The sequence below is a fragment of the Neoarius graeffei genome, chromosome 25, assembly GCF_027579695.1.
Source record: "Neoarius graeffei isolate fNeoGra1 chromosome 25, fNeoGra1.pri, whole genome shotgun sequence".
Taxonomy (NCBI): domain Eukaryota; kingdom Metazoa; phylum Chordata; class Actinopteri; order Siluriformes; family Ariidae; genus Neoarius; species Neoarius graeffei.
The window spans coordinates 37,605,674-37,618,384 of record NC_083593.1 but is presented as its reverse complement, the minus strand read 5'-3'; the positions used below and the strand labels follow the sequence as shown (position 1 = coordinate 37,618,384).

The window sequence follows — 12,711 nt, the reverse complement described above, 5'->3', positions numbered from 1 at the left end:
ACTACAGCATTGCACACTCACTCTGGCACACACGTGACAGCTCTCTTACCGCTCAAGTAGAGACAGTGAAGTGGGGATGCTGCTGGTCTCAACCACAGCCAGTGCTCCCCAGAGAGCCTCAAGGTGGTGTCTTGTCTCCATTGTCGTTTGTGGTCTGTTTTATCACTCTGGATGACAGGCTACCCCGGGCTGTGTACCCTGTGAAATATGCTGATGACTTGACCTTAACAGAAATGCTGATGGGCCAATCGCCTGGGTGCACTCAATCTGCCACTGACACTCTATGGTTGCAAACAGCAAAAAAAGCCCAAGGATATGATCGTCAGTGTCAGGAAAGAGGAATACAGGCTTGACCTGCCTATACCTGAGGTCAATGGGCAATGCACTGAACAGCTAAGGACTTTTAAACATCTAGGAGTTTGAGTCTCATGTGATTTATCTTGGAACGAACATAAGTACATGCTGAAGAAAGTGCTACCTAGGATTTAATATCTAAGCATACCAAGGTGTGCAGGGCTGCAGACAGAAGTTCTGGCTCAGATCTGTGTCCTTCATTAGATTTCATTTTTGACCTGACCGCAAGTTGGTCTAGTGGTTAGCGTGTCCACCTCTCATTTGGGAGATCGCAAGTTCTACTCATGGTCGGGTCACACCAAAGACCATGATAAAAATGGTACCTACTACTGTCTGGCAATACAGATGCGAGTGGGGAAGTCAAACTCTTGAGGTTACCAGAGGACTAGCCCCCCACTGTAACCCTAGCTGTATAGGCAAGAGGCTGACGGCTATTGAAACGGAGATTAGTGCCGCACCCATACGCCTCAAAGAGCTGGTTAGTACTGGGACAGGAGACTGCCTGGGAAGACCAGATTCTGGGATGAGAGGGACTTTGACTTGACTTGACATTTCTGACCTGCCGAAACAACTCATTGCATACTGAGATAGTGTACAGAGAAGATGTTGCTCAATTACTGGAGCTCCATCTACACATTTTCAGACCTTGGAGGAGAAATGAGTTGAAACAACATGCAGAGAGTTTCAATGACACGTACAAGATCCAACCAGGCCATTGCATGAATTTTTGACCTTCACTTGGTCTAAGTATGGACTCTGCAACAAAAGAGACATTAGAATTGCTACTAGCAGGACATCAGAAGTCATTTTAGGCAAGGACATTCAAGCTGTATATTACTTAAAATGGTATTTTATATTGGATTGTACTTTGTATTGTATTGTATATTGCATTTATTGCTATATACGGGGGGCTGCAAAAGTAGGTATACAGTAAGGATTATTCCAGTATTATCAGTATTATAATAGTGGTGCTAGGTTTCATTTAATATTAACATTTTATGTGAATGTTTTGTTTTTCATTACTGTATACCTACTTTTGCAGCCCCCTGTATATTATTATTATTGTTGTTGCCATATGTTGGACAAAGGAATAAAGTGTCACCATCGCAGTAGTAAGTTATAATGCAGCATGTATTTATGTGCTTTGTACAGGTGTGTAATTTTTTGCAATAATAAATTTTACCTTTAGGTATAATGATAGTATGTGTCTTGCAAATGTACTGTATTTACCATTCTGATTTTTTCAGGTCGGGTGGCACGGTGGTGTAGTGGTTAGCACTGTCGCCTCACAGCAAGAAGGTCCTGGGTTCGAGCCCAGCAGCTGACAGGGGCCTTTCTGTGTGGAGTTTGCATGTTCTCCCCGTGTCTGCGTGGGTTTCGTCCGGGTGCTCCGGTTTCCTCCAAAGACATGCAGGTTAGGCTATTTGGTGGCTCTAAATTGACCGTAGGTGTGAATGTGACTGTGAATGGTTATTTGTCTCTGTGTGCCAGCCCTGCGATGACCTGACGACTTGTCCAGGGTGTACCCTGCCTCTCGCCCATAGTCAGCTGGGAGAGGCTCCAGCTTGCTCGCGACCCTGTACTGGATAAGCAGTTATGAATAGATGGATTTTTCAGGTCTTTTGTCTGTTCTTATCTAACTTCAGGACTGTATTGGTTTCCTTAAACCTTACAGTAGCTTGCCTGTACTATAATCTGTGTTTATAGACAGTACATATTTGTTTTATTTTTAATATGTCACAGGACTGAGTGTTACAATAATGAGAAGTTTTGATAAGACTTGAGCTACATGATAAGACTCGAGCACTGTCGAGGAGCTCAGACTTGTTTCTCCCGACTGTCCTTGCTAGCCATTTTTGCCTGCAAACATATGAAGTTAAAAAAAAGGAAAAAAAAAAAGCTGTGCTGTGTGGTATTGTGTCTTTTGAGACCAGCTGTTATCACACACCACACACACCCTGGTTCTTTCCTGGCATCTTGCCAACAGGGTTGCAGATGTACACCTCCATGTTCCAGGTGTAGTTGGTCCCAGCTTTGCATGTTGCCCAGATTTTATGCCATATTTGCCTGGTTTACTTGGCATGTATTGTTTGACGAGACAGCAATTTCCCCAGATTGCAAATGTGTGATGGCTCAGTGCCGGCCCACGCTTACCACTTTCATCTAGCCCACATATTGCCATGGAATAACGCCGATGAACTCATCCGAAACTGGCTGCCAGAACACAGCCACTACTCAACCTTGATGAGACCCTATCTCATGCATGATATGGAGCAGAACTTACAGTTGGGACATTACTGACTCAAAATTGAAATGCCATACAGGCATCAGATATGGTTGACTGAATTTAGGCCATTTTGGGTTAGTTTCCAAATGCCATGAAAACCTTAAATGTGCTCCATTATGTGTGCCCCAGAACACACTTTCCCTTAAGTGCCAAATCTCAGCAATATTTGGCTTAGAATCAACTGATATCTGGGTCTGAAAAGGGACCCAAAGTAACCTCGAGGTTTGGATTGTCGATAAGTGGCAGATGCTGAACCCATGTGTCCCAGACATCTCTAATAGCAGCTATTTTACCTCATTGCTGTTGGGTAGACTTTGTATTCTGATTATCAAACTACCCTTGAGAGAATATAAAAGGTCGTAATTGACACAGTTGTCTCACAAATTGCCTGAGCAGACTTGGCACAATGGTGAAATGTTAGCAAGGCTCCTAGGAAGCCACATTTATGAGTTAAGGCAGTGGGAAACTTTCAGAGTAGCACTCAGCCATGTTGTGGTTGTATGCAAGAAAATGTTCCCATAATAAAGTATACAGATATTCTGTCTGGAAAGTGTGGTTCCTGTGGTGGCAACTAAATACTAGTCCAAGATAGACAGTGGTATAGTGCCAGACATTCAGCTTTATATTTGTAGGTGTGTGTGTGTTGTGAATTCTGCATCTTGAACACAGACTTGTCCTAACTTGTGCCAAACTTGCCACCTGGCACAGTTAAGAGCTCTAGAGTCCATGCTTCAATCCTGAGCTAGGGCTAATGTCTGTGTGGCGGTTTACGTACAGTACATGTTCTCTGCCTGGCCATGTGGGTTTCCTCTGGTTTCTTCCGACTTCCCAAAAACAAGCCAGGTGTGCCAAGTCTAAGGTGTATGAGAACATGGGTGTACATCATGCTTGTAGTACTTGAGTCCAGGACTCGGACTCGAGTCCGACCCTTGTCCTAATTTTAAGGACTCATGACTTGACTTGGACTTGAGCACTGATGGCTCGGACTTGGACTCGGACTCGTGCGTTAACTGCATTCAGACTCATAAATTGGAGATGAGGACTTGGATTTTTTCTTTATTTTTTGTAACATGCCATAATAATTTGGCACAAGATATTTATATCTACATTAATTTTTATACTAATTTTGTGCAAGATAATGCACATTCACCTGTTCATATGTCATGTTCAGGAACAAACTAATGTTAAATGATGCTAAAATGCCTGGAGAGAAGCCCCCAGGATGGCCACTTTGCTTATACAGACATCTCATGCAGTGGGAAAAAATGCACTGCTATGTGTTCCATATGTAGAAGAACTATCGAAGAGACGACAGGGACAACCTCGAACTTCAATTGTCATTTGGCAAGACTCCACCCAGAGAAGGAAGTGACATGCTATGTTCATTGCCCTGTTGATAGTAGGGCTTGCTTGCTGAGTGATGAACTAGCTAGTGTTAACCCTCTCTCATGTTATTTGCCCTGTTGATAATGGGTGGGGCTTGCTGAGTGATGAACAAGCTTTTTATCTGTAGCCTATTAACCAAAATGGGGCAGTCAAGCAGTAACGTTAGTCCAACACAGTAACAGAGACGGTTTCACAGCAACAGCCACCGTCAAATGGTGCAGTTGGAGTCTTGTTCTTGGACTCGACTCGGATCAGTAGTGGACTCGACTCGGACTTGACTTGAAATTTTCTTTAATGATTTGGACTAGACTCGGACTTGAATACTGGGGACTTGAGACTGGATTCGGACTTGAGGTTTAATGATTCGACAACACTGGTGTACATGGTGCCCAGTGTTGGACTGGCCTCCCATCCAGGATGTATTCCCACATCTCTAGTATTCTGTGGATACATTCCATATCCACCCTGGCCCTGCCCAAGATAAAGTCGCTACTGAAAATGCATGCATGAACATGGAAAAACAGTTAATTGAACAGGAAGACTGATGATACTAATCCAAAAGATTTGGTCCTACATCTTTGCCTTTACTGTAACCATCTTACTGCCAAAACCCAATCGTCAAAGACGCCTCCTCAAACCATTTCTTCCTAGTTGTACGATGAATCTGCATAAGTGCATTTCATAATGATAAAGGCACACAAGATGATATTTTCCTGTCATTTGAACAAGCTAAATTTTATCCTATTTTGATAAAAAAAACATCTGATTTCTGCATTCAAATTAGGCACTGTGTGCAGACATGTTCATTTACGTATTTCCATTATTGGCATCAAGTATACTTGTGGATTCTATCTTAGCTGTCAAACCTTCTGGTCTGGGAGTGATTTTGCATATATATTCCCTAATTTATCAAATGAAGGTCCCTGCTCCCATTTATAATTAAGAATGACTGGGAGATTTATTGGTGTATGGCGTTCCCAAAGGAGGTGCAGGTGCTCAGATATACTCCTTCCCAATCTGTGTTAGACTTTAATAGTCTGCTTCAATTTAAGGTGTTACATTGTACATACTTATTACTTGCCAAGATCCTTTCTGACATTAATCGAATCTGTGATCAATACTGAAAGCACCTCTCACACCATTTTGGCTCTGATCGTTGGTATCCATATTTTATCTTTCTTTATAACCTTTTCCAGTTTCACTTGTACTAATAGAGTGGTTTATATTTAAATAGAACTATATTGCCAGAGTTTCTTGTTCTTGAAAGCTTGACGCTACATATGAAATAGTTAACTCTTGAATTTTTATATACTGCGTTTTACAAAATAATTTATTCAAAAATAAGATCATGCAGTTTAACACAAATCAATCTTGTAGCTGTAGTGAAAAACTAAATACGCAACTGATGATTGGCTGATAGTAATAAGACAAGAAGCCTTTATTTATCACACGTACACTCAAGCACAGACTTAAGCACAGTGAGTTGTCTCCTCTGCATTTAACCCATCTGAAGCAGTGAACACACACGTGCACACACACAAGTGAGCAGTGAGCACACACACATACCCAGAGCAGTGGGCAACTATGCTATAGCACTCAGGGAGCAGTTGGGGGTTAGGTGCCTTGCTCAAGGGCACTTCAGTCCAACCTTCAGGCCATGGCATGTTAACTTAACCGCATGTCTTTGGACTGTGGGGAAAACCGGCGCACCCGGAGGAAACCCATGCAAACAATGGGGAAAACACTGGTCTCAAACCCAGAACCTTCTTGCTGTGAGGCGACAGTGCTAACCATTACACCACCATGCTGCTGTTGATAATCATAAGAAAATTTGAAGACCTTCTATGCAAAGCAAAAAGTGGTCCATATTGTGAGTGGCCAAGCTAAAATCTAGTTAGTTGAAATGTTAATATTTAGCAGTGGGGGAGACACTGACCTTCATGAAGGATCCATTGGTCACAACCAGAACATAGCACTAAGAACATTCAAACATAAACTCCAGCTATAAATGTCAAGTCCTACTTCGTGATCTCGTGTTAACTATACATTGCAAGCTCACATTAGTTAGCCGCATTGTGTACTAACAGTACTCCATGAGAACACTGTGTTCTTCTTGGAAAGAAAGTATAGATGAATTAAAATATTTATATTAGGAAGTTAGTTATTTCCAACTGTCTTTGTCATCAATCATTTACAGTTATTCACACATACACACACATTCAGAAGGCTTCACCATCAACCCACTCTTCCGCCTACACTCATGCATCCATCTGCTGGGATCTGCTGCTACTGTACTCCAGTCAGTTACAAAAAAGCCCAGAGCTTTATCTCACAATATCGTTTGAATCTTTTCCATCCTGGAATCCAGAGAATCCAGAGAACTGTTGGAAAAGCATTTTACAGCCTTACAAAGCTGCAACTGATGTTGGCTCGATTATTCCATCAGGGTATTTAACCCTTCCCGTGATCCGTCAGCATGTCCAGACTTTCGCTCCTCACTCTTGCAACTGCATCCCTCTCCTGTTAGCTTCACTGTAGTTATTGAATAATTCATAGTAGTTACTGAATAATACACTAGAGTTTATCTTGGACAAGACCAGGCTCGTTTGAACTATCTTCAAACCTCATACGCAGACATTCAAAGGGTCTACAGGGACAGTGATTGTGGCAACTAAACAGCAGAAAAGATAAGATAAACTTTTTTGTGGCCTGTATTATTTAACTTGTAAGACAATATGAGATTAATTTTAAAAAAAGAAAAAAACCTCATTTCAACCTCGTTTTAAACACACAGAGAGAGAGAGAGAGAGAGAGAGAGAGAGAGAGAGAGAGAGACAGAGAGATCACTTTGTTGGTGATAAATACCTTCTGGTTCTTCCTGGTTATCAAAGATCATCATGGCCTCACCACAGTGACAGGAAGGAAAAAGGCATGACTGAAGCCAAAAGTTAAAGCAATAGCAGTTAACCAGGCTCACAGTGTCATGTATTTGCAGCAACAATGTTATCTAGGAACCTCCTCACCCTGGGGTAAATATGAAGATGTTCCAGATTAGACAGGCATAACCGGAGGCACCATGGGAAATGAAGTCAGTCCTGTGCATGGGTTTGATCAGATAAGGGACATATCACTCACTTACTCACTCATAACGCTGGCTTATCTGCACACAGCAATATTTCATGAAGTGTAGCACGTAGTCCGGCTGCACTTGCATTTCCTGCAGCCGTTTATGAAAACCAGCTGAACAAATCTGGCTCTTGGCAGACAGGAAGTTCAAAATCAAACTCCATGCAAGAATACAACTCAAAATTAACATCAAATTAATGGATGTTTTTCTCTGGAAGGCCATAAATACAAAGTGCACAAAGACAAGCAAATCTGTGCACGAGTGTAAGCAGTTAATAGTTAACGCATGTGGGAAACGCATTCGTGATACACCAATATACGTAAATCAATGCTGTGTGCAGGTAACCATGGCAGCGACTCCTACCCCACACACAAATACTGTATTGATGCTAAAGTGGCTAATTAGAGACAGCTATGGCGACACACACACACACACACACACACACACACACTCTCTCTTCATTAGGCTCTCTAATAAGAACACGGTAACCTTTACTTGACCAACACATTGCAGATTAACCTTCTTCAGCCTATATATAGTACTACAAACTATAACAAATGTGTTATCTACCCAGACTGTATACGCACATACAATTATATATGGACAATCAGAAACTGAACCCATTAAAGTATTAGTTTCACTGTTTTTTGCAGAATCAGTCATAATAGTTGCTGAAGAATTTATGCTAATATTTAATACTATATTAATATTATAGTGATTTTGACCACATTGTTATCTTGGGTCTAATAGTCATTCATTTACTGTCATCTGTATTAAACAGTGGCAAACTGTTACTATTAGACCTGGGACTTCAGCTTAGCCAAAGTTTAGCCAGACACAACAAAAAAGCAACGGGGCAAAGGATTTTGCAAGGGATTAGCGGCAGGCTGCCAGGTAGCGCCGTTGTGTTTAGTTGTCAATGTTGATTTTAAAAGTAACTAAGTACATTACACAGGGAAGTGAATACTTAAGTATGAGTGAAAAATACTGTAGCAAGCATGTATGGAAGAAGAGTCTGGAGACAGAAATCTTAGCTTCTCGGTCGTTAGCTTGTGCTATTTGCTCTCGATAGCACTGGCTTGACCGCTTTATTAACACTTGCCAGCACTACTGATGAACGCTACACTGGTTGGAAGGTGACTTCACTGCTGCGCTGGCGGCAGTGACTCACGGTTAAGCTTGTGTTGGCCTTCGAGAAGGCCTAGGGCGATACATTTTGGTCCCTCCCACTATAAATCAAAATCTGATTGGTTAATTTATCTGTCACTTCCTACATAAATATACACTGCCATGGCTTTCTGTTCTGGCAATGAAGTCCTAACCAATGAGTGAGCCAGCTCTAAACTCTTCTCTGCCTAGAGACAACAACAACAAAAAAATCTCATTGGATAACTCGACGATTTTAATGTTTTCAGGACAGTAACCCTTTCATTTCTGAAGCAAATCTGATAGAAAATGAGGCCAAATTAGAATTAGAAGAGAATACTTACAATGAAATTATTAAAGAATGAAAGACATTAAAAATAACATTTGAAATGCTGATATGTTTGGGCCCTCTCTGAAGGTCTAGAAGGCCCTGCCGGTTCCCCTCTGGTATTTAATTATAACACAGTTGGTATAAATTTAGGATTGAGTTACTCGTATGATTGTATGTGTCATGTGACAATATGATGAGTATCTAGGGGGCCTAGATAGATGTAGGTTTTAAGTAGTTTTGTTGTTGTCATTGTTTTGTTTTAAACCTTTCTTAAGGTGTACCCTGAAGTGTATTATTTTCTGTCTTGGTCCAAAGTATGTCATTCCATTTACACCACAGCAATTTGCTAATGATTACAATACTTAATTTATTAATGAACAGTGTATTGGACTTTTTATCCTGTTATAGTTACATTTAATGTTGTGGAATACCCACAAGACATGTATGATCATTACTGTTGTAGAAGCTATGAGCAGTTGTTATATTTTTTCTTCTCTGTCTCAAAAAACACAGCTTGTCATTTGACAGAGAAACCTGAAAGCATAAACACTATTCAAAGACTTTCCTGTGCTAGAAACTTTAAAAGCACTGTTACTGTTACAAAGTGCTGACACCCAAAATTCCTTCCATAAATGTTACATACAGTTGTGGTCAGAAATTTACATAAAGTGACATGAATATCATCTTGGATATGAATGTCATGGCAATATTTGGGCTTTCAGTAATTTCTTTGAACCGTTCTTTTTCTGTGGCAGAATGATTGTACAACATACATCTTTAATTAAAAAAAAAAACACGAGAATTTGGTGCACAAGTTTTAATTTTCTTTGGGTTTTCTGAAATCAACACATGGTCAAATTTATACATACAGGGTCAAAAATTTACATACACTCACTTAGATTATTAATTCAGAGGTGCTGAAATTTCCAAAATGTCTCTTATCTTGCCAAGGCTGAGGTCTCTTAATTTCCTGTTAGTGATCATGATTGACTACAGCTGGTAGCTTCTCTGTGCCTTCATAAAAAGGGGTTGTTTACAGCACTCATTGGATTGACCAACACACAGAAAAATGGGAAAGTCCAAGGAGCTCAGTGCAAATCTGAGAAAGAGGATTGCAGATGTACACAATTCAGGAATGCCTCTTGGAGCCATTTCTAAACAACTGCGAATTCCAAGATCAGTCCAAACAATTGTATCCAAGTTATTGTGAGGTGTAGTCACTTTGCCAAGACACTTTGCTTCAAGAAAACCCAAACTGTCACCCTCAGCTGAAAGGAAATTGGTTTGGATGGTCAGGAACAACTTGGGAACCACCATGGCACAGCCCTGCCATGAACTGGAAGCTGATGGATCACTATAGTTCAGATCACTATGGACTAAGAGGCTGCTATCCAAGAAATAAGCCCCTGCTTCAAAACTGACACCTTCAAGCTTAACTAAAGTTTGAAGCTGACCACACGGACAAAGAAAATGCCTTCTGGAGGAAAGCTGTCTGGTCAGATGAGACAAAGATTGAGTTGTTTGGCCACAATGACCATGATGTACAGAGGAACACTGTACCAGCTGGTGATGGTGGTAGGATCATCATGGTCTGGGGCTGTTTTGCTGCCATGGGAACTGATTCATTGCACAAAATGGATGGAGTAATGAAGAAGAAGAAGGACTACCTCAGAATTCTTCAGCATAAACCATCAGAAACTTGAACACGACTTGAGAGTTACAATAGGACAATGAACCCAAACACGCATCAGAGCTGGTTGTGGAGGATAAAGCAGGCTAACATTAAGCTTAAAACAAGTCCTGACTTCAACCCTATTGAAAATATATGGACCGTGCTTATAAGTTGTGTCCATGCCAAGAAAAAAAAAAAATTTAATTGAACTCTACCAATTCTACCATGAAGAGTCGTGAAATATCCAACCAGAATTCTGCCAGAAGCTTGTTCATGGTAAACAATAATGTTTGGTCAAGGTGAATCTTGCAAAGAGACATTTTACCCAAATATTAGGTGCACTGTATGTATATTTTTGACCTGTGTGGATTTCAGAAAACCCAAAGAAAATTAAAACTTGTGCACCAAATTCTAGTGTTTTTTTTATTATTATTATTAAAGATGTATGTTGTACATTCTGCCACAGAAAAAGAACAGTTCAAAGAAATTACTGAAAGCCCAAATATTGCCATGGCATTCGTATTCAAGATGCCATTCATGTCACTGTATGTAAACTTCTGACCACAACTGTAAATAAAAACCACATTAACAATTGCATTTTTCTTTGTTAAAGAACACATTTAAAAAAAAAGATTTTTATTTGTCTTAGATGATGTGGAGCATCTGCTATATAAGTTCCTGTGTATGAGCTGATACTATAGAAACAATAACAGATTAAACAGGTGCATTAATATAAAACTTGTTTATGTTACAGTTTCTGACCAGTGCACACTTTCCGACCAATCAGATTTGAGAATTGAATCCCCACTGTGGTATAAAATTATAATAAAGACTACAATAATTTGATTATTTAAAATACTTATGCAAACAATAGAAACCAAAGTACTAGTATATCAATAATTTTTTCTAAAATATAGAAAACCAACAAACCACTTTCTTTAGTAAAAGTAGATGGTGTGTACAGCATTAAGATTCTAAGTATGCATACAAGGCTGAGTAATTATATCATCTTTGTTCTCCCTCCATAATTTCTTCTCAGCTTCATTCAGAAGAGTATGCAGTCACTAATTAATTACGCTAGTTTAGCATAATTTAGCATAAACACAATTGTGATGTTTGCATTCATTAGCCGTGTATAACTCTGAAGGTTAAGCGAGCTCAAGATTCCAGCAAACTCTAAATTAGTTGAAAATGCCACAATATACCCCAGCGAAATCAACTGCAACAAATCTGACATTTGGATCTACAGAGAAATTGAATTCATTTCCCTACAGCCTGAGGCCTCGTCTAAAAATCAAGTCTTCTTTTCAGTCCTGCATGATCCCTGTTCCATCACCAGGAAGTTTGCCAAAATATGCAGCAGCTTTACTTCACAGCAGAAAGAACTTGGACCGACAGCTCAAAGCAGTGCCGGTTGTTTATTTGTTGTTCTTGTTTTAACTTTTGATACTTCTGATAGCCTCGGTCAAAACCAGCCGTACGTGCTCCTACGGCCGGTCTACGTGCAAGAAACACACGGAGGGCGTGCGTGTGACGTGCTGATTTTCGAGCCGTAGACTGGCCGCAGACCGGCCGCAGAGGTTCTTTGTCATGTCAAACAAACTCTACGGGAGCTTACGTTTTTTTCAGGTTGCAAGACAAACTTACAGCCAACGTGCGTCTTTCTCCACGAACAAAAAAAATGCAGCGATTTGGGAAACGCCAAAAGTCGCACGGCCAAAAAATCGTACGTCCGGTTGTGACCTACAGTGGTGCTTGAAAGTTTGTGAACCCTTTAGAATTTTCTATATTTCTGCATAAATATGACCTAAAACATCATCAGATTTTCACACAAGTCCTAAAAGTAGATAAAGAGAACCCAGTTAAACAAATGAGACAAAAATATTATACTTGGTCATTTATTTATTGAGGAAAATGATCCAGTATTACATATCTGTGAGTGGCAAAAGTATGTGAACCTCTAGGATTAGCAGTTCATTTGAAGGATGAAATTAGAGTCAGGTGTTTTCAATCAATGAGATGACAAATCAGGTGTAAGTGGGTACCCTGTTTTATTTAAAGAACAGGGATCTATCAAAGTCTGATCTTCACAACACGTTTGTGGAAGTGTATCATGGCACGAACAAAGGAGATTTCTGAGGACCTCAGAAAAAGCGTTGTTGATGCTCATCAGGCTGGAAAAGGTTACAAAACCATCTCTAAAGAGTTTGGACTCCACCAATCCACAGTCAGACAGATTGTGTACAAATGGAGGAAATTCAAGACCATTGTTACCCTCCCCAGGAGTGGTCGACCAACAAAGATCACTCCGAGAGCAAGGCGTATAATAGTTGGCGAGGTCACAAAGGACCCCAGGGTAACTTCTAAGCAACTGAAGGCCCCTCTCACATTGGCTAATATTAATGTTC

At 40.4% G+C, this 12,711-nt stretch overlaps 1 protein-coding gene across 1 annotated transcript in view; it reads right to left on the bottom strand.

Moving 5' to 3' along the window:
- LOC132873227 (roundabout homolog 1-like) overlaps positions 1 to 6,923 on the bottom strand; it is a 430,545-nt gene extending 423,622 nt beyond the window's left edge. Inside the window, exon 1 of the mRNA XM_060908586.1 lies at positions 6,893 to 6,923. Within this exon, the coding sequence (XP_060764569.1) occupies positions 6,893 to 6,923 (31 nt within the window). The remainder of the gene's footprint in view (positions 1 to 6,892) is intronic.
- Positions 6,924 to 12,711: the final 5,788 nt, after the last annotated feature.